At 44.7% G+C, this 23,162-nt stretch overlaps 1 protein-coding gene across 1 annotated transcript in view; it reads left to right on the top strand.

The window, feature by feature from the left end:
• Positions 1 to 5,465: 5,465 nt before the first annotated feature.
• Positions 5,466 to 23,162, top strand: part of RBBP7 (RB binding protein 7, chromatin remodeling factor) — a 44,356-nt gene continuing 26,659 nt past the window's right edge. Inside the window, exons 1-4 of the mRNA XM_073615189.1 lie at positions 5,466 to 5,694; positions 20,202 to 20,346; positions 20,526 to 20,671; positions 20,833 to 21,006. Of these exons, the coding sequence (XP_073471290.1) occupies position 5,694; positions 20,202 to 20,346; positions 20,526 to 20,671; positions 20,833 to 21,006 (466 nt within the window). The 5' untranslated portion in view covers positions 5,466 to 5,693. The remainder of the gene's footprint in view (positions 5,695 to 20,201; positions 20,347 to 20,525; positions 20,672 to 20,832; positions 21,007 to 23,162) is intronic.

The following is a 23,162-nucleotide window of genomic DNA, read 5'->3' on the forward strand; positions in this document are numbered from 1 at the left end:
GTGTTACAAAAAAAAAATCTACAATGTTTGGGGGTTCTAAGTAATTTTCTAGCAAAAAAAAATGGTATTTTTGTACTCACCGTAAAATCCTTTTCTCTGAAGTTCATTGACGGACACAGCTCCTTTAATTCTTGACCTTAGGGGTTATCACGCCACCTTCAGGAGAGGACTTGGCAGAACATGTAACACATGTAAAAACAGCAAGACTGCACAGCACCGCCCAGGGGGCGGTCCCTCTGGCTATAACCCCTCACCCTGCTTCCTGCAGCTCAGTTCGTCAAAAAGCAGTACAAACATAAATAGGAGGGGTGGATGCTGTGTCCGTCAATGAACTTCAGAGAAAAGGATTTTACGGTGAGTACAAAAATCCCATTTTCTCTTTCGTTCATTGACGGACACAGCTACTTTAATTCTTGACCTTAGGGACGTCCCCAAGCAGTGTCAAAAAATGAGGGGTGGAAACAGCAAAACATAACTTCACCCACAACTTCACCTCAACAGAGGAGTTGCTAACTTAAACGGCCGCCATCAAAACCTGCGGCCAATTTAAGCATCAAGAGATGCGTTTACAACAAACTTGTAACTGAAAGTGTAAATTACAACCTTACACAGCTGCCTGTAAAACCTTGCGGCCAAAGCATGCATCCGAAGATGCGTTTACGTCAACTTTGTAGAATCTAGTGAAAGTGTGAACGCTCGACCAAGTCGCCGCCTTACACACCTGGGAGACAGATGCTTGATGTCAGAAAGCCCAGGAGGTTCCAATTGTCCTGGTGGAATGAGCCAGGACAGGAAAAGGGGGCACCTGCCCCTTTAAGGCATGGGCCTGAACCACGATCTGTCTGATTCCCGAGAAATGGTGGCCGACGAGACCGCCAGACCTTTTTTCGGACCGGCCACTGAGACAAACAGAAAGTCTGACTTCCGGAAAGGAGCCGTAGCAGACAGATACACCCGCAGAGCCCGGACCACATCCAGGGAATGTAAGGCAACTTCTTTCGGGTGTGTCAGCTTAGGACATAGGGATGGTAACACAATGTCCTGATTTCGATTAAATGCCGAAACCACCTTTGGAAGGAAAGAGGGCTGCAGAAGTAGCACCGCCTTATCCTTGTGGATGACCAGGTAGGGAGACTTGCATGACAAGGCCGCCAACTCAGAAACCCGCCTGGCAGATGTAATAGCCACTAGAAAGACTACTTTCTGAGAAAGCGATAACAAGGGAATCTCCATAATGTTTTCAAACAGCGGTTTCTGAAGCGCCGATAGCACTAGATTCAGATCCCACGGAGGTAGCGGTGGTCGAACCGGAGGAACTATGTGTCGAACCCCTTGCACAAAAGTACTCACCAATGAGTGAGTCACCAAGGGATGTTGGAAAAAGACAGACAAGGCTGATATCTGCCCCTTGATGGTGCTTAAGGCAAGTTTCTGATCCACTCCTCGCTGCAAAAACAGCAGGATCCTGGAAACTGAGTATGTGCGCAGACGTCACCCCATCTCACACATGGAGATGTAAGCTTTCCACGTACGATGGTAAATATTTTGTGAAAGACGACTTCCGTGCCCTCAGTATAGTGGGAATTACCGAGTCCGACAGGCCTTGGTCCCTTAGTACCTGGTTTTCAACAGCCATGCCGTTAAAACCAGCGACAGTAAAGCAGGATGAAGTATCGGACCTTGCAATAGAAGGTCTTCTCAAATCGGCAGCCGCCAAGGAACATCCACCACCAGTCGTACTAGGTCGGCGTGCCAAGGATGTCGAGGCCAATCTGGGGCAATCAGAATCACCGGAATCCCCTCAGCCACCACTCTGCGTAGCAGACTTGGCAGGAGCTTTAGTGGGGGAAGGCATAAATCAGCCGATACTGCCCCCATGGAGCCACCAACGCATCTGACGCGTCCGCCCAGGGGTCACTTGTCCTGGACACAAACCTTTGTACCTTCCGATTGAGCCAAGAGGCCAAGAGGTCCACATCTGGTGTGCTCCACCTTAGGCAAAGGAGCCAGAATACATCCGGATGCGACCATTCCCTTGGGTCCAGCATCTGACGACTTAGGTAGTCTGCCTGCCAGTTTTCCACGCCCGGAATGTATATGGCCATCAGGGCCGGCACGTGCCGCTCTGCCCACTGGAGGATGTGAGCGACTTCCTGTGTTGCGGCCGAGCTCCTCAATCCTCCTTGATAGTTGACATATGCCACCGTCGTGGCGTTGTCAGACTGGATCCTTACCGGACGCCCCTGTAGCCTCCTGGACCATGTGAAGAGGCACCGCCTGATCGGCCGAAGCTCGAGCACATTGATCGTCAGTTGGGATTCTTCCCGAGACCAGAGGCCCTGGGCTGATTGTATGCCCAAAACTCCCCCCCAGCGGGTCAGGCTGGCGTCCGTTGTGATCACCGTCCAATGGAGAGGAGGGAACGATCTCCCGGACCGAAGGGCCGGAGACCTCAGCCACCAGAGAAGGGAATCCCTGACTAACTGGCTCATCTGAATTTGACAGTCCAGGGATAATGGAGATTTGTTCCATCTTGACAAAATCTCCTTCTGCAAGACTCGAGTGTGAAATTGAGCGTACGGTAACGCTTCAAAAGTGGCTACCATGAGGCCCAGAACTTGCATGCAGAACATCAGCGAGGACCACCTGCGGTTCACCAACAACTTCACCGCAGCTTGAAGAGTCTGTAGCTTGTCTGAAGGGAGAGAAAAACTTTCGCTTCTGAGGAGTCCAACAGTAAGCCCAGGTACTCCAGGCGTTGAGTCAGCACTAACACCGACTTCTTTTGGTTCAGCACCCAACCAAACTCCCGGAGTGGTGTTGAGTGCATTGTGATCGCTACATCCTCCCTTAATTCTGAGGTGGAAGCTGCTCTCAGAATGAGGTTGTCTAGGTAACCCACGATTGCGATCCCACGTTGCCTTAATAGCGCCAGAATTGGAGCTAACACTTTGGTAGAGGCTCGGGGTGCTGACTCTAGGCCAAAAGGGAGAGCCACAAACTGGTAGTGCTCTTCCCCGACTGCAAATCGCAGAAAACTCTGATGCCTAAGGCATATGGGTACATGTAAGTACGCGTCCTGGATATCCAGGGACTCCAGGAAGTCCCCCTGATGGAGTGCAGCGACCACAGAGTGAACTGATTCCATCCTTAACCCTTGCACTTTCACAAAGCTGTTGAGGGCCTTCAAGTCCAGGATTGGACGTACCGCTTCCTTTTTGGGGACTACAAACAGATTGGAGTAGAATCCCTGAAACCTTTCCAGCGTCGGTACAGGTACTATCACCCCGCGCAGCAGCAGGTCCCGTACTGCCCCAAATAGGGCTTCCCGACAAGCCGGAAGTAGAGGTAGGTTGGAGGGAAAAAATCTGGTGGACAAGAAAGAAACTGTATCTTGTATCCCGATGAAACCAGTTCGCAAACCCATTGGTCGGACAGTAGGGAGGTCTGCCGAGCTGCAAACTTCCGAAGACAACCCCCCACCCGATAGTTGGGCGGGGGCAAACCTTCATGTGGTAACATTTTTGTTTGCAGACTTGTTTGGTTTGCGAAACCAGGGATGCTTCTGTCTTTCAGCAGGTGCCTTGTCGGACTGGGAACGTCTACCTGCTGACCCGGGCGGGCGAAAAAGACGTTTCTGAGCGGAAAAAGAGGGCCCTTGCCTACGCGTGGCTCCTTACCCTTCCTGGACTGTGGGAGCAACGTGCTCTTCCCACCGGTAACATTTTTAATAATGTCATCCAGCGAAGCTCCAAATAGCCTTTCACCTTGGAAGGGCAAATCCGCCAGTGCTTTTTTAGATGCCTAGTCCGCAGACCAGCATTTCAGCCAAATCAAGCGCCATAGCACCACTGCTGATACTGATGCTCTAGAGAGCAGGGGGGCCGTATCCAGGGCCGCATCACAGACATACTTAAGGCCATGTACCAACTGATCTGCCAGTTCTACGCAGACCGGGGGAGACTGTTGCTTCTCCAATTCATGGTGCAACAACTTTACCCATTCAGTAAGCATCTGCGACACCAAGGTCGTGGCCAGCACAGGTTGTAACGCTAACTCCACCACAGTAAACATGGACCGGGCCACTGCCTCGGCCCTCCTGTCGGCAGGGTCCTTGAAGGCAGGAGTCCCTGCTACCGGAATCGTGGTTACTTTATTTAACCTGGATACCGGGGGAGTCAATGACCAGGGGAGACGGCCATTTTTTCAGGAGGCTCTCCTCAAAGGGGTAACGCACCGCCATTCTTCTCGGGACTGAAAAGGCTCATTGCGGACTTCCCCATTCCTTGTAGATGAACGTATCAAAATAAGTCAAATACGGAAACACCTTAGGCGTGCGGGTCGGTTTGCAGGACCCAAAAGGGACCGCCACCTCAGCAGAAGTTCCTGCTGCGTCCTGTATCTTCAGGGTATCCCGCACCGCAGTGATAAGTGCTCCAACTAGCACTTTTTCCTGCGCTAACCCGGACACAAAGTGATTCTCACTGTCCGAACGGTCCTGGTCCGCTTCCTCTGACATGTCAGAACAGGGGCCGCCAGTCACCGCGGAGCCTAAATCTGAATCAGAGCTCTTTTTTTTCAAAATTGCTGTTCTTTTTTTGTTTATAGCGCAAAAAATAAAAACCGCAGAGGTGATCAAATACCACCAAAAGAAGGCTCTATTTGTGAGGAAAAAAAGATGTCAATTTTGTTAGGGTACAACGTTGCACAACCACGCAATTGTCAGTTAAAGCGGCGCAGTGCCGAATCGCAAAAAAGGGCTTGGTCGGGAAGGGGGCGAAACCTTCTGGGGCTGAAGTGGTTAACATTACTGCATTCTGCACTATGTAAGTCATCTCAGACTATTAAACCCCACCCCCTTTTAAGCCACGCCCAATATGTAGCGTAATTTAAGCCATGTCCACGTTTCGCCACAGAGCGCCCCCTCCCCTAAATGAGTTTTTACAGGTTGGGATGTCTGCACTCATACCTCCCAACATTTGAGATAGGAATGAAGGACACCTACTAACAAACGTATGGAGGAATAGGACATGCCCCCTGCCACACCCCCTTAAAGGAGAAAAACACAAAAAAAGGTTGATTAAATGCACAAGGCCTTTTTTTTTACCACTCCTATTCCTTTATATTGGCTTTTAAAATGTACAAATGTAGCAATTTAGAAATTGGATGAAAGGTTTATTTTTGAAAGATAAAAAGTGCATTTTATATACATTTATATGGATCAGTCCAAAATGAGGGAGAAAGAGGGACAGAGGGACATTGCTCCAAATCAGGGACAGTTGGGAGCTTTTCTGCACGCTTGTTTTACATTAGATGTAGATGATTATACCCAGCATCCTCCATCACTCCAGGGTACCGCGCCATTCTTAACGTAGACTCACGTAACGAAGACTTTTGCCAGTTTTAAACATGGCCGCTTACGTTTGTCCTACGTCTCCCGGCCTGTCGTCCTGCTCCTGATTGGCCATTCGGCCCCCATGGTACACGCATGGTACGTACCGGGGGGTGGGGCCGAGGAAGAGACAGCGTGCTCCTGTTACAAGTAGCTGGAACTTTGGCGGGGGCTCTTTCGGCTGCGTCAGCGCGGATTGTGTGTCGCCCTGAGCGCGGGAAGCAGCACAGGTGACCGGCGAGCGGGGCTCTGCACGGCTCCTGTGGGTTCAGAAGAGGCGGGAGTAATAGCGAATAAAGAAAGTAAGAGAGGCCTGGCCGGCCCGGGTTCTGAGGGGACTGGGCAGCGCTCTGCCTTTTCTTTTTGTCCTGAGTGAGTGTTGGTGCTTGGAGATGGATGTGTGTCTGTGCTGGGACTAGTCTATTGTGCTGCTTGGCATCCCTCTAACCGGCACCATTCATTGCTCTGCCCTAACATTGTATGTATTGTAGTGTGTGTGTGTGTGTGTGTGTGTGTGTGTGTGTGTGTGTGTGGGGGGGGGGGGGGGGCTCTAGCGCCTCCCTGGCGGCCTAGTACAGTAATGTAAGTGCTAGCCCTTTCCTGCAGTACTATGCCTTCCTTTGTCATCTATACATCCATTTACAACAGTGCATAGCCCCGCCTTCGTGTCTGAGGGGTCCAGGGTGGCTGGGGAGCATGGCATTTGTTGCTGCTCTTATTAATGTAGATCCTTGGTGACTTTTTTTTTTTTTTTTTGTTCTTATGCTGGCCTTATGTGGTACAGTTTGTGTGTGGTGGTTTATTTTTTTTTTTATATATAGCCTGAAAAAAAATGTAACCGATTCCCCCATCCACACGTTAGAGATGCACAGCAGGGAGAATTCCCAACTTCTATTGTATTCTGACAGCAGGACTCTCCTGTTGTCAGAATACACAGATGGGCACTGCCACCTCTGCTCCAATGGCTTTGTTCAAACGATAGATCAACTTTTGAACGACAGTGATCACAAATCCAAAACTTGTCTGGTCCCTGCTGAATTTTGATCAGTCTTTGGTGATGTTTGGATGGAGCGGTGAAGGGCTAACCTAATGGGTTTTATTCCCTCCTTTGTCCCCCACCTGAGGGGAATTTCCCCTCACTTTTTGATGATCCAGCAGGAGAGAGAATTCGCATCTCTAAAGTCTCTAGCAGAAGAAAAGTGACAGTTGTCACCACAGTAGGGTTGTTCTTATCGGGAAGCTTCACTATTTCTGTTCCAGTGATTGTAAAAAATGTAAACTTCACGATGTGTCCTGGGGACAGTAGTCAAACAAGACAGTGAATATCCCTGATGGGCACAGAGACTGGTTATAAGGGCCTGGGTCAATGTTATCAGTTAGAGACGCCTCAGACTTTTCTCAAAGTTCACTGACAGGTGTGTTTTACCAAAAACTATCTTCAAGGTTTTACATTCCTATAGACTAGTTTGAAAACACAAACCTGTCTGGAGAGAACAAAAGCCCATCAACTCAGACTCTAAATCTGACAGGGTTGCACCCCACCTTTGCTCTATTCCAAATGAAGAAATGTTGGCTAGCATTTTATCTTTAATAGGAAGATGTACAGGCCGCCTCCTGTCCAGAATCTATTTACCAGGTAATAGTTCAGACCAATCTACAAAAAAAAAAAAAATTGGCTTCATTGTGCAAGAGACTATGGTTATTCTGGCAATAGCTATTCTTATTATGCCTGCAAAATTGTGTGTGTATATGTATACGTGTGTGTGTGTATATATATATATATATATATATATATATATATATATATATATATATATATATATATATATTATAAATTTTTTTTTTTTTTTTTTTTTTCATACATCCATACACACATTTCTGCATATAAGATGCCTTGTATGTGGATGGCTACTATATTTTTATAATTATACGCTTGATATTTACATTTTGACAACTCCAGCTTGTGGGGGTGTAGCCCAATTTTTTTTTTTTGTCAGATCTTTGGATGTCGTATTTCTGATTTCCATTATCCTGGCCAGGAAAAGGTCTGTGCACCTATGGTATAGTTGCATAAAGAACTGTCCTGATTGTTCTGCAATGGGCACTTTTTTTTTCTAGTTTGCATAATGGGGAAGGTTGGGGCTATAACACATAATGCTGATGAGACATATGTGCATGAGAATAGGGCATTTGGGGAGGGGGGGGGAGTGTAAGTGTGCAGGAGCGGGGTGTGAAGTATAACTGGCAGTATGTGCAGGGGAGTAGTGCAGAGGGTATAATGGGGTATTATGTGCAGCAGGAAAGGAGTCGGGAGGGATATATTCAGCAGTGGGGTGTGAAGGGTATGACAGTTGACAGTATGTGTATAAATAAAAGAACTCTGCGCTATAGCAACTAAAACAAAAGTAAAAAACACATGTCAGCGCTGCAACTTGGCCAAATCTTTTTTTCATTGTTTTATCACTGAGTTTAATCACTATTTTGGTGGTTTTAAACTGTGTAATGGTATGCATTTGTATTAGAGCTGCACGATTCTGGCTAAAATGAGAATCATGATTTTTTTGCTTTGAGGCTAGATCACGATTCTCACGATTCTTGTGGCGTAACATCTTTCACAGTAAAACAAAAAAATTGTGCTAACGTTACTGTTTCGATTTTTTTTTTTTTTTTTAATTTATTGTATTTTTTCCCAAAAAAATGCATTTGAAAGACCGCTGGGCAAATACAGTGTGACATAAAATATTGCAGCAATTGCCATTTTATTCCCTGGGGTCTCTGCTAAAAAAAGTATGTGTGTGTGTATATATATATATATATTCTATCTCTAATGTTTGGGGGTTCCAAGTAATTTTTTCAGCAAAAAATATTGATTTTAACTTAAGAAGTGTCAGAAAAAGATTGACTTTAAGTGGTTAAACTTCCTGCATTTACACTTTGTTTAAAACTTGGCAGATAGCCCAGGTTATTTACACAGAGAAGTTCTATCCCTTTGATCTAAGAAGGAAGTTAGATACAATGTTTCAAGTTCTAAACTTGGCAGACTGCCTGGATGTTTTCTTCTGACAGCTGAGTGAGCAGATAATCTCTCCACTTGTTTATATGAAAGAATCTGCAAACTCAGCAGGAGAGATCGTCAGGGGAGGTGAATCGAGATCACGATTTTTTAACGATTAATTGTGCAGCTCTAATTTAGACTGCACTATCTGTTTTATATCAGAGGTCCCCAGCCCCCTGTTAGGAACTGGGCTGCACAGAATCACATGGAAATGCAGAGCTGCCAGAGCAGCTTTCTGTTTCTGGCTGTAGTAGGGGGCAGTGGGGTGTGCTATTCAGCATATCACATGGCTTTTTTGTTTTGTCTAAAACGTACACTTCCTTAATGACCATGTAAAGCAGCGCAATGCTGTACGTTACTATGCATTTTGGTGTGGTGCGCTGCGATAAAGACTGTTTTGGTGTGAATGGGACAGTCTCAAATCAGCGCTGTGCTGGTCTGCAGTATTTCTGCTTCTCATAGGCTCAGACAGCAGTGAGAGCCATTGGCTCCTGCTGCTGACAATCAAATGCTGTGGGTGAGTTGTGCTGTGCATGTCAGTAGATGCACATAGCCTGGCTTGGGAGTGAGCCTGTAAGTTTACCACCATAGGAAACAGCTTCCTATGGGGTTGTACGCAGAAGAGCAGCCGGAAGCACTGGTTGGGGCCACTCTAGCAATACCATTGCACAGAGCAGGTAAGTATAACCGGTTTGTTTAAAAAAAAAAAAAAGTCCTTGAGAAACAGATTTCTTTCCAATGACACAGGAAACTCATTGCCCTCAGATCTTAAAAGGCGATCCTTCAGCAACATGGTTAGTTACGAGAACTGAAGGACAGATCTGAAAAACAGCACAGCAAGCCAAAAAAATTATCCTGTAGGGTGGGAATGTGCTGTCCTGAAAAACTACTGGAAACTGTTACTGGTAAGTTTAACTCCCGGTTTTCCCCCAATCTTCCAAATGCATGATCCTGGCTTTATATCAAGTTTAGACGATGGTACAGGACATACCTGGAGAAACTAGACCAGGTCACTGCTTTGCATATCTGCTCCGGGGTAGTGCCAGCCTTTTCTGGCCAAGAAGCACTTGTAGAATGAGCGTTAAGCCCTTGAGGATTTCCTTCAGAACGGGGCGTTTGTATGATGGCAAACCATGGTGCGTTGTCCCTCGGAGCCTATGATGTAGGGTCTTTACTATGTAATCAGCTGTGTAATGACAGTGTAAATGGGGAAATGCAGGTTATCGGCTTTCATCTCCTCACACTAACAGCACATGAGGAGAGTCGATAAGTGGCCTTCCTCACAGGGGAGGTTTTCCCCATTTGTAATGCCCATTGATGCTGCATATTAGTGCTGCCTCATCCGTGCCCATTGGTCAAGGAGAAAAATTACTTTATTACAAAATCTTATAACCAAAACTTTTTTTTTTTTTTGTACATTTCCAGCCTTTTTTTCGTTTGCAAAAAATAAACCCAGTGGTGATTTAAATACCACCAAAAGAAAACTATCTGGCTCAAAAGATAAAAATTTTGTTTGGGTACAGCGTTGCATGACCGCAAAATTGTCATTCAAAGTGCGACAGCGCTGAAAATTGGCCTGGGCAGGAAGGGGGTGAAAGTGCCCAGTTTTGAAGTGGTTAAATATAGGGCTCGACCGATTATCGGTGAGGCCAATATCCATTTTTTTTTTTTTAAGTATCATTAATGTACCCAATGTTACCGATATTGCTTCAAGGGGTTTTACTGGGGTGATGCTTGCAGCTGCAGGCATCACCCTGGTACCGTTATTTAGAGTGGACGGTCGGCTTTATTGTAATAACTGATGCGGCTCGGCTATTAGAAGCGGGAGGGGATGTCACCACCCCCTTTCTGCCGCTTGCCTGGGCTCTCCCGTCCCATCGGTTGGCCGAAGACCTGAACTAAGCATCGGCTTTGTTCGGGTCTTCGGCCAGCCGGTGTGACGGGAGAACCCGGGCGAGCGGCGGAAAGGGGCTTGGGAGGGGGGGGGGGAGAGACGGGGACATCCCCTCCCGCTGCTAATAGCCGAGCAGCTGCTGAGCCACATCAGTTTTTACAATAAAGCCGACCGTCTCGGATCTAGTAACACGAAAGCGATGTCATGACATCACTTCCCGGATTACTGGCATCTTAACCGCTTCATATCCGTGCTATAGCCAAATTACAGCTACAGCGCTGATCTACTTTTCCGGGAGGATGTCTAAAGCGTGCTCTGTGATCATTGAGTCTCAGACCTCGATCCTGACCCCTTACCACGTGATCAGCTGTGAGCCAATAACAGCTGATCATGTGATGTAAACGGAGCCGGTAATTGGCTAATTTTCCTCCTCGCGCATGTAGCGTGAGGAGAAAGAAAATGATTGCCGGCGGCTGTCAGAGGGACATCGGTCCCAAACGAGAGTAGCCGCTGCCCCATCAGCGCATATCAATGAAGGAGAAAAATGACCTGTTTGCAAAATTTTATAACAAACTATGAAACATGATTTATTTTTTTTTCGTTTTGTTTTTTTTTTTTTTTTTTTTTTGTTTAGCAAAAAATAAAAGCCCCAGTGGTGATTAAATACCATCAAAAGAAAGCTTTGTGTGAAAAAAATGGTTTTTATTTGGGTTCAGTGTTGCGTGACCGCGCAATTGTAATTCAAAGAGTGATGGCGCTGAAAATAGTTCTGGGCAGGAGGGGGGGTTTAAATGCCCAGTAAGCAAGTGGTTAAAGGCGCCAGTTTAAAAAAAAAAATGAAGTAGTCAAAAACGCTGATCTTGACATTTTTAAATACTTTCAAGTGCAGAGGAGGAGTTTGGGGTCTTATAGACCCCCAATCCCTCCATTACGAATACCTGTCACTGCCTATTACTGTCACAAGGAATGTTTACATTCCTTGTGACAGCAATAACAGTAAAAAAAAAAATGTACACACTATCGCCAAAATTTCGGTGGTGTATCGGCACTGAAAAAAACGATAACGTTCAATCGATATCAGCTGCCTGGAACTACGGGGACATCAAGCAATAGGAATTGCTCACGCTTGGTGCCAAGCCTGTACTGGGTCAAAAAATAGGCCCAAGCTTTTTAGACTGAGCATCTCAGACTTTGTTGCTGTTCCTGCCTTTTTCTACCCTGTGTCAAAACGAGGCATGAAACGGACTTGGAGCCTGCCCCTCTGTACCCTAGACTGCACATCCAATGAGAACGTGGGGACATAAGTCATGTCGCCAATCCACATTCTATTCTCTTGGAATGTTTGTGGTTGGTGACCCGCCCTCTTGGCGGTAATTGGCTGAACCCTGATGCCATACAAGCTGTCATCGTCGACACCACATCCTCTGTACCCATTGGCTGAGAGGAAGTGGGAGGCGGTACACAAGTTGGAGCAGTGGCTGCTAAACGGTGTCCAGTGCACTGAGCAGTGGATTTCTATGCTCACATGGTAACCCCCCCCATGTTAGTGGGTTAAAGCCTTGTCCGGCCAAACACGAGAGTGTAAGGCCTCAACAGCTGGTGAGTTTGCCATTCGTAAGGGAGTGGATTCATGTCACTGAGGTGTGGTGGACAGTTCGGCACAGCATTGTGAAAGAGACACTCACTCTTTGGAAACGTCTTCTCTTTTTTTTGGCACAATTGCACAAATATATGTGGACTATTCACTAACATCTGGCTTCATCTGGCTTTTCGCTTCAAGAACTGTTTTATATTATTATATGTTGCAGCCTAGTCATCTAGGCAGTTTAACTTTGATCACCATGTCATCCAATGGAATTATCACGAAGTGCATCATTTAATATTTTTCACTTTATATATTCAGTATTTAAGTTTACTTAGTCTCCTAAGTGTGATGTCATATCGCACCAGGGGATTGATTTCACATTTACACATTTTTTACAGGAATGCTTGATTGCACTATATGTATCTATATCATTCACTTATATATATTTTTGTGTGTTTTAGGATCCTCTAGGATCAGTTTGAGCACATGCAACTCACTCATTAAAAATAGAGTGATCTCACCATCAGGGGAATAGCGCCACTACTCATCTATAGGGTGTTTTTCAGATTTTATTTTCTCTTTTTAAGTGGCAGCTCATAATAGGTTCAATATTCAGGGCGCAGTGGTGGAAGGACAGGTGTGGGCGGTAGTATTTATCCTGGTCATCCACAGCTTTTATTAATGCATATTCCTTGGCAAGGAGAGTTGGGGTACAATTCCGAATGAAAGGCACTATATAGCACCAATGCCTGGTACTGTGCAGGCCCTTGGAGTTTACTCTACATAATGGCCCTAGAAATATTTCTTCCTCTGGAGTATGCAGTGACGCCTGTTTCCCAATTGCCATTTAGACGTGTCTTTTGGGTTGGGGTTACCCGAGGGTTCCCATAGACCACCAATGTCTCTGCTGCACTGTGCCTAGACATTATTGGGGCCCATGGCTTGTGTGCACAGGACCTGGCCATGATGTTTTGGATGCAAAGACTGCTGTGCCCAGCAAGGCAGCACAATGAAGAACCTTGGAGTGAGTATAGTAAGTGTTTAACCACTTCAGCCCCGGAAGGATTTACCCCCTTCCTGACCAGAGCACTTTTTACAATTCGGCACTGCGTCGCTTTAACTGCTAATTGCGCGGTCATGCAATGCTCTACCCAAACGAAATTTGCGTCCTTTTCTTCCCACAAATAGAGCTTTCTTTTGATGGTATTTGATCACCTCTGCCGTTTTTATTTTTTGCGCTATAAACGGAAAAAGACTGAAAATTTTGAAAAAAAAATGATATTTTCTACTTTTTGTTATAAAAAAAATCCAATAAACTAAATTTTAGTCATACATTTAGGCCAAAATGTATTCGGCCACATGTCTTTGGTAAAAAAAATGTCAATAAGCGTATATTTATTGGTTTGCGCAAAAGTTATAGCGTCTACAAACTAGGGTACATTTTCTGGAATTTACACAGCTTTTAGTTTATGACTGCCTATGTCATTTCTTGAGGTGCTAAAATGGCAGGGCAGTACAAACCCCCCCCAAATGACCCCATTTTGGAAAGTAGACACCCCAAGGAAATTGCTGAGAGGCATGTTGAACCCATTGAATATTTATTTTTTTTGTCCCAAGTGATTAAATAATGACAAAAAAAAAAAAAATTTACAAAAAGTTGTCACTAAATGATATATTGCTCACATAGGCCATGGGCTATGTGGAATTGCACCCCAAAATACATTCAGCTGCTTCTCCTGAGTACGGGGATACCACATGTGTGGCACTTTTTGGGAGCCTAGCTGCGTACGGGGCCCCGAAAACCCAGCACCACCTTCAGGATTTCTAAGGGCATACATTTTTGATTTCACTCCTCACTACCTATCACAGTTTTGAAGGCCATAAAATGCCAAGATGGCACAACCCCCCCCCAAATGACCCCATTTTGGAAAGTAGACACCCCAAGCTATTTGCTGAGAGGCATGGTGAGTATTTTGCAGCTCATTTGTTTTTGAAAATGAAGAAAGACCAGAAAAAAAATTTTTTTTTTTTCTATTTTCAAAACCTTGTGACAAAAAGTGAGGTCTGCAAAATACTCACTATACCTCTCAGCAAATAGCTTGGGGTGTCTACTTTCCAAAATGGGGTCATTTGGGGGGGTTTTGTGCCACCTGGGCTTTCCATGGCCTCCGAAACTGATAGGCAGTGAAGAGTGAAATCAAAAATTTACGGCCTTAGAAAGCCTGAAGGCGGTTCTTGGTTTTCGGGGTCCCGTATGCGGCTAGGCTCCCAAAAAGTCCCACACATGTGGTATCCCCGTACTCAGGAGAAGCAACAATTTATTTTGGGGTGTAATTTCACAAATCCCCATGGCGTGTTTGAGCAATATAACATTTAGTGACAACTTTGTGCAAAAAAAAAAAAAAATTTGTCTCTTTCCCGCAACTTGTGTCACAATATAAAATATTCCATGGACTCGACATGCCTCTCAGCAAATAGCTTGGGGTGTCTACTTTCCAAAATGGGGTCATTTGGGGGGGTTTGAACTGTCCTGGCATTTTATGCACAACATTTAGAAGCTTATGTCACACATCACCCACTCTTCTAACCACTTGAAGACAAAGCCCTTTCTGACACTTTTTGATTACATGAAAAAATTATTTTTTTTTGCAAGAAAATTACTTTGAACCCCCAAACATTATATATTATTTTAAAGCAAATGCCCTACAGATTAAAATGGTGGGTGTTTCATTTTTTTTTTTTCACACAGTAATTGCGCAGCGATTTTTCAAACGCATTTTTTGTGGAAAAAACACACTTTTTTTTAAATTTTAATGCACTAAAACACACTATATTGCCCAAATATTTGATGAAATAAAAAAGATGATCTTAGGCCGAGTACATGGATACCAAACATGACATGCTTTACAATTGCGCAAAAACGTGCAGTGGCAACAAAATTAATACATTTTTAAAAGCCTTTACAGGTTACCACTTTAGATTTACAGAGGAGGTCTACTGCTAAAATTACTGCCCTCGATCTGACCTTCGCGGTGATACCTCACATGCATGGTGCAATTGCTGTTTACATTTGACGCCAGACCGACGCTTGCGTTCGCCTTAGCGCGAGAGCAGGGGGGACAGGGGTGCTTTTTTTTTTTTTTTCTTTATTATTTTTTTGCTTTTTTATCTTATTTTTAAACTGTTCCTTTCATATTTTTTTTAAATCATTTTTATGATCTCAGGGAATGTAAATATCCCCTATGATAGCAATAGGTAGTGACAGGTACTCTTTTTTGAAAAAATTGGGGTCTATTAGACCCTAGATTTCTCCTCTGCCCTCAAAGCATCTGACCACACCAAGATCGGTGTGATAAAATGCTTTCCCAATTTCCCAATGCCGCTGTTTACATCCGGCGAAATCTAAGTCCTAAAATGCTCGTAGCTTCCGGTTTCTTAGGCCATAGAGATGTTTGGAGCCACTCTGGTCTCTGATCAGCTCTATGGTCAGCTGGCTGAATCACCGGCTGCATTCTCAGGTTCCCTGTTGAGACAGGAGAGCCAGAGAAAAACACGGAAGACGGTGGGGGGGGGCATTCCCTCCCACTGCTTGTAAAAGCAGTCTAGAGGCTAATTAGCCACTAGGATTGCTTTTACATGAAAGCCGACCGCTGGCTGAAAAGAATGATACCAAGATGATACCTAAACCTGCAGGCATCATTCTGGTATAACCACTCAAAGTCGTGAATGGCGTACCTGAAGACAAAAAAATGGTTAACAATAAAGCACAGTAAACGGTAAAGTATAAAAAATTGCATACCTGAAAAGCAAACATGATAAAACATAATAACAATAAAACATTGCAGAATAGAATACAGTAAAAAAGAGCAGAACACCAGAGAGAGAATAGAGAGAGAGAGAACAATAAAACGACAACTATTTTTTTTTATTTTTGTTTGTTTTTTTTTTTTTTTTTTTTTTTTACACTTTTTTTTTGTAACTTTTATAACTGTAACCGGTTCCAGGTTCGGGTCTCTCAAAATGCGATGGCATCTTGGGAGACCCTGTGAAAGTGTGTCCTAGTCTGTGCAATGCTGTACCCTACGCTAATACTCAACTAGTGAATGGTAGCGTTCAAAACATTCACCAATGCAAAGACCAGGATTATCAGGACAGGAGGGACAATAATAGCGGGTGTCACGCCTATATCCGCGCTTGCTGCAGACACATCTTTTTTGGGGGGGTTCGTTGGGTAGGGGTACTCGGGAGGACATATAAATGCCTCTCATGCAGCCGACTGCATTTGGTTGGGGATGTGAATGGGGGAAATACGGGCGCTGCAGAAGTGGTGGGTTCCCAATTAGGATTGGCGAATGCAGCAGGAAGGGCATTATGGGCACGACGGGCCTGTGTTTGTCTTTTTGGTGGCAGCGGGACACTACTTGTGCTTGTCACCTCACCAGCTTGAACTGCACTTATGGGACTCGCCACGTCACCAAGTGTTACTGCAGTGCTGGTATGACTACGACTGGGGTGTACTAGGCCGCTGGCGCTTGCCAGTTCACCAAAACGCTACAAAAAAAAGTGACAGTGAGCGATCGATACTGCACTTGGGTGGGCTGGGCTGGGCCGGGCGGAGGGGCAAAACGCAGGTGCTAGCAGGTATCTGGGCTGATCCCACTAACACTGCGTTTTTGGGAACCCTAAACTGCTGGGGACGCTAGTATAGATCTGATCGGATCAGATATTGATCCGATCAGATACTATACCACTAAGGGAGGTGTACGGTGCGTGCGTGGGTGTTAGTGGTACTGGCGCTAATCTGACGCTGCTTGGGGCTGGTGCTTGCCAGTTCACCAAAATGCTACCAAAAAAACTGTTAGCGATCGCAGGGATCAGGCCTGACTCTGCGAACGCTGCAGTTATGCGTTTAGTGTTTTGTAAGTGACAGTGATCGATCGATACTGCACTTGGGTGGGCTGGGCGGAGGGGCAAAACGCAGGTGCTAGCAGGTATCTGGGCTGATCCCGCTAACACTGCGTTTTTGGGAACCCTAAACTGCTGGGGACGCTAGTATAGATCTGATCGGATCAGATATTGATGTGTTCAGATACTATACCACTAAGGGAGGTGTACGGTGCGTGTACGGTGCGTGCGTAGGTGTTCGCGGTACTGGCGCTAATCTGACGCTGCCTGGGGCGACGCATATCACCGCCGGGCGATCAGGGGGCTAAACCTTTATTCGGTAATAAACGGCGGGTGCCCTGACACTAAAAAAAATAAACGAACTAACCAGCGTCACCCGTAACAGTTATACGGTGATCAGTGGTGAAAGGGTTAACTAGGGGGCAATCAAGGGGTTAAAACATTTATTAGGTAGTATATGGGGGTCCCTGTCGCTATAAAACGCTGACAGCGAACCTAAATATTTACGTTCCTAACTAGCGTCACCAGCGACACTAATACAGCGATCAGAAAAATGATCGCTTAGCGACACTGGTGACAGGGGGTGATCAAGGGGTTAAAACTTTATTAGGGGGGGTTAGGGGGGTACCCTAGACCTACAGGGGGCTAATACTAACTGTCCTACCACTGCTAACTGTCACAAACTGACACCATGCAGTAATCAGGAAAAAAACAAAACAAAACAAAAAAACCTGCTTGCTGTCAGTTTGTGACGGGGGGGGTGATCGGGGGGGGATCGGGGGGCGATCGGGGGTGTTTAGTGTGCCTGGCATGTTCTACTGTGTTGTGTGTGTGTGTGTTGGTGCACTTACATGTCTTCTCTCCTCGGTGCTGGAACGGAAACTGGCCAGCCGAGGAGAGATGACATCACATCCTCTGCCTCTGTGTACTATACAGAGGCAGGGGATGTTTCTTATTGGCTGGGAGCGATCGCGAGGGGGGGGCCACGATCGGATGGTCTCCCCCTCGTCTCTCAACTCTCCCAGCCAAACGCCGACCGCCGATGGCACCGGGGGGGGTCCGATCGGACCCCCCGCCCGCGGGAAGGCAATCACGTACCAGGTACGTGATTTTGCCTGCCCGTGCCGCTCTGCTCACATATATATGCGTGAGGCGGTCGGCAAGTGGTTAAACTATGCTGGCTACACTCAGGGGGCTGTATTTAAAGGACTACTTTACAAAAGTAAAGTTGTCCTCTAAGTCTCTAAGTGGATTTTAGTGCTGGGAGGTGGAGCAGCACCCTGATTAAGTGACAGTTGTGATTGGATTTCACAGCAGTCACTTGATCAGGAGTCTATCCCTCTGGCTCCCAATCAGAAGTTGTGCCTAAGAGCTGTCAGTGTATGCACTCAACACAAATCCTCAGTGTCTTGGATGCATGTGTTTGGTAGCTGTATGTTAAAGCCCACTTTTCATGCCACCACATAAATTTGTTGCGTGTGGTGTTTTTGTTTTTTTTTTTTTTTTTTTTTTTTTTTTTATGTGACTGTTGGTATATCTCAGATGCATGTACAATATTAGGAACACTGTGGCCAAAAGTTTTGAAAACAAATCTTAATTTTCACAGTCTGCTGCCTCAGTTTTTATGATGGTAATTTGCATATACTCCAGAATGTTATGAAGAGTGTTTAGATGAATTGCAATTAATTGCAAAGTCTCTGTGCCATGAAAATTAACTTAGGAATTACTCAGGAATGTCAGCAGGGAGTGTGACCTGGTATCAAGAAGGGCAGCAAAGAAGCCGCTTCTCTCCAGGAAATACATCAAGGACAGATTGATATTCTGCAAAAGGTATAGGGATTGGACTGCTTAGGACTGGGGTAAAGTCATTTTCTCTGATGCATCCCCTTTCCGATTGAGGCATTTGGAACAAACCTTGTCCGGTGAAGAAAGTGAGTGCTACCATCAGTCCTGTGTTGTGCCAACAGTAAAGCATCCTGAGACCATTCACGTGTGGGGTTGCTTCTCAGTCAAGGGAGTGGGCTCACAATTTTGGCCAAGAACACAGCTATGAATAAAGAATGGTACAAAAACCTCCTCCGAGAGCAACTTCTCCCAACCATCCAAGAATAGTTTGAGGAATGATGATGAAGCACCTTGCCATGAGGCAAAAGTGATAACTAAGTGCCTTGGGGAACAAAACATCGAAATTGTGTCCATGGCCAGGAAAATCCCCAGACTTCAATCCCATTGAGCACTTGTGTTCAAACCTCAAAAGGGGGGTGAACAAAAACCCACACATTTTGACGAACTCCAAGCATTAATTATGCAAGAATGGACTGCCATCAGTCGGGATGGTACCCAGAAGTTGACCGCATGCCAGGGCTAATTGCAGAGGTCTTTGAAAAAGGAGGGTCAACACTGCAAATATTGACTCTTTGCATAAACTTAAAGTGGATGTAAACCCTAAATTTTTTTTTTTTGATATCCTACTGTAGAGTAAGATTTCCTATCATTTGAGCCCAGTCTTTCCACACAGTTAATCTATCTCTGAGCAATCCCCTTTTATTGTTCAGTGAGAGAAATCTTGACAAACTGACAAACTTTGTCAAATACTCCCCCTTGCTGTGAGTGACAGCCTAAGACACAGGCATGATTTTTTAATTCCCTCCCCCACTCCTTTCTTCAGCAGCTCTGCAAGGATTGGCTGTTCCACACCTCAGCATGATTTGGCATGCTGAAGTCATGTGGTTACTTTCCTGTCTTTTCACTGGATGTTAGAGATCATAGCAGAAGTTCAGTTAGAAATACACAGGAGAAAATGCATATTGACAAGGGGAGTGTAGAGGTGGGCGGGGAGTCTGACATCACGACTCCACCCACCGAGCTCCAGACAACAGACCCACCCACAGAATCTGCAGTTTTTTGGGTCTCATAACAGACAGAGGGGAGACATTTGACAGGTAAAGATACATGCAGGAGGCATTTATATCCTTATAGATAACCCCTATGGCAGTAGTTTAGAAAGGATGACATTGGGTTTACATCCACTTTAATTGTCAAAAGCCTTCTTACATTTATTAAATGCTTGTAATTATACTTCAGTATACCATAACATCTGACAAAAAGGATCTAAAAACACTGAAGCAACAGACTTTGAACATTTTATATTTGTAATTTTTCATCTTTTGGCCACGGCTGCACATTCAAACACAATCTGCAACATTAAGAAACTAGTTACATATGCTTAATGTATCTGGTTCAAAATTGGTTTTATTTTTAGTATTCAGTCCTGCTGATCTCCTAACACTTTTTTTTCCAAGCATGTTTCATCAAAATAGAGCTTGATAATTTTAAACTACAAACTTGGTAAACTATCTTCTTTTGTCAGTGTTTGAAGATACTGTAGAGGAACGGGTTATCAATGAGGAGTATAAAATATGGAAAAAGAACACTCCTTTCCTGTATGACCTGGTGATGACACATGCCCTAGAGTGGCCAAGTCTTACTGTTCAGTGGCTTCCTGATGTTACCAGGTAAAGCTCATTTTACATTATGTGGTGTACAGCTTGCTTTTTTTTTTTTCCCAGTTCATATTTTACATATTTCTGTGGAACTTTATTTTTAAATGGCCATTACTAGCTTTGCTAATCTGATGGCTTTTGGTCCCAGTCCCTTTGTAGGTTTAATTTGTATATCTGTCTTCATCCTGTAGACCTGAAGGCAAAGATTATGCTCTGCATTGGTTGGTACTTGGCACTCACACGTCAGATGAACAGAATCACTTAGTTGTGGCGCGTGTGCAGATACCCAATGATGACGCACAGTTTGATGCATCTCACTATGACAGTGAGAAAGGAGGTAGGCTTTAATATTTGTAGTAGTAGTACTACTATGATATGCTATTTTTTCTTGTACATTTAAAAATCCACACATTTCAAGAAACCATGCTTTATTGCCAGGTGTATAGCATGTAAAATATAGTAATGGAAGTAATGCCCTAATATGTTCTTTTTGTTTAGAGTTCGGCGGCTTTGGCTCTGTTAGTGGCAAGATTGAAACTGAAATTAAAATTAACCATGAAGGTGAAGTGAATCGGGCAAGGTATATGCCTCAAAACCCTTGTATAATTGCAACCAAAACGCCCTCCTCTGATGTCCTGGTATTTGATTACACAAAGCATCCATCCAAACCAGGTAACAATTGTTTTATCGTCACATTTTAACTTTTTGTATTAATGTTAAATCTTTTTATATTAAATCCTTGTTGCATAAGGAAACTTGCTTTTGAAGTCTCACACCTTTTTGCAATGAACCTAGTAGTATATTCACGTCAGTCATTGAGAGATGCTCAGCATGGGGAGGAGACCCAGCAAACGTAACAGCAATAAAGCCAATAGATAACATAACAGCCCATAAAGCTAAATTCCTTATACGTTTTTTTTTTTTTTTTTTTTTTCTTGCAAGCAGAAAAGTTTTTTTCTAATTAATGCGTTTTTAAATTCAGATAATGTAGGCAAGCCAACTGTCTTTACATTAGCTACTTGTAGTCCCACATGAGAAGGAATGTCCCAGCTGTCAGAATTAAACTGGAACTAAACTCAGCAATACTTTTTCTCCAACACCTGTGAGGTCCCTCACTGGCATCTTCTCCCCGGCTTCTCCATCCTGATTGGCCAGGGCAAGATGACTTCACTCCCATGCAGGAGTGCAGTCATAGCGGCACACAGCCCTGAACATGAGAAGGCTGTGTTTCTATACTGAAGTAGAGAAAAGAGGTAGTTGACTTGGCTGTACTGTTTGGGTGGATAAAGTTGCAAATCCTTTCAGGTAAAACGGCTACCACATATTTTACCTGTGTATTTAACTTTTTTTGGTTTGAGTTCAGCTTTATTTTTTTAAGGGTAGGAGCTAGGTTAACCTATCTAACAATGTCACAATATACATCTTGGTGTGACTGACTTTACAAAAGGTTGTTTTTAATGTTAAAAAAAAAAAAAAAAGTTCTTGAGCTCTAACCAAGGCTTAGGCCACAAAGGAAGAGTCTGGGTGAATTGTGTCCTGCTGCAGGCAGGAGGGAGCATTTCCACTGTCTTTTTGCTGCAGTAATCACTGACTGCAATGTTGCGAATTGTGTATCAAGTGACAGGATGAGAGGCTGAGGCATGGAGGATAATCTGTGTCAGAAATTTGAACACGGCCAAGAACAGACCTAAATTTACATTTTTGAGCCAGCATCTCACTTTAGCAAATAGTTGCTGACTTTGTATGATGACTGGAAAAAAGATGAAACTGGGTTTCTGGGGAGACTAAAGCTTTGCCTGGAGGAGTAATAAGACTTGTGTGTAGTACCTCAAAGTGCTTTACTTGCACATCACTTGGCATGCATTCACTAAACTTGGACAAACACTAGGTTGGCTTCCATTCATGTCCTGAAAATCTATTCACTACTGGGTGGGTATATACTCTGCAGTTCTCTATATGGTGATCGTGTGACTTGCGCTTTCCTTTTTCTGTGAAAGCACTTGGTGTCGCATAAGGGTGGGGAGAGAGCCCTCTGAAAGCTCAGACTGGTATCTGCTTAGGGATTCATGGTCCTGGCAAATGGGGGTGGTGGGGGAATGAAGAGTACTTAAAGCAGAGTTCCAGTCTCTTAGCCAAAATTATCCTAATCACATCATTGAGATTGTTGTAATTCACCATCAGTGCACTGGATATTGGCTGGCAATGTTCACGTTAGAATTACTAGATTTTCTTTTTTCTGATTCTGGGTTGTGGCCATGGAGGCTGTGGGCAGCTGAAGCCGGCCTGACTTCATTTCCTAGATTTCGTGCAGCTAGCTACCCAGCATGCACCTTGTGATCTTGCGCCTGCGCAGTAATGACACTGCGGGTATGCTTTGTTGCGGCCAGGAGATCTCGCAACTTCCTGGATTAAGGACATGGATATCCCAGAAGTCAACGAGCCAGACTGATGTAGTCGCCTAGGCAGCCAGCTGGCTGCAACCCCAAGTTGTGGGGAAGATTAATAAAAAGGTACTTGAGGAATTTTACCATATAAGCAGCCAAACGTTACATCACTATAGGTGCACATTACAATGTGGCTAATTTTTAAAAATGAGTGGAACTCTACTTTAAATATTAGATGCTGACAGACCTTGTGGTCAGATTCATTTCAACAACAATCTTCCCATAAGACTGCATTTAATGTATTTTCTATATATGCAGTTACCTGTGAAAGCCACCATTCTGCAGACCAGTGGTCATCAAACTGCGGCCCTTTGCTTGCTTCCTCCCAGTGCCAGCAACAGTGGGGCACCATTTCTTCACAATGACACGAACCTTTTTTCTACT

The sequence above is a fragment of the Aquarana catesbeiana genome, linkage group LG02 (genome assembly GCF_042186555.1).
Source record: "Aquarana catesbeiana isolate 2022-GZ linkage group LG02, ASM4218655v1, whole genome shotgun sequence".
Taxonomy (NCBI): domain Eukaryota; kingdom Metazoa; phylum Chordata; class Amphibia; order Anura; family Ranidae; genus Aquarana; species Aquarana catesbeiana.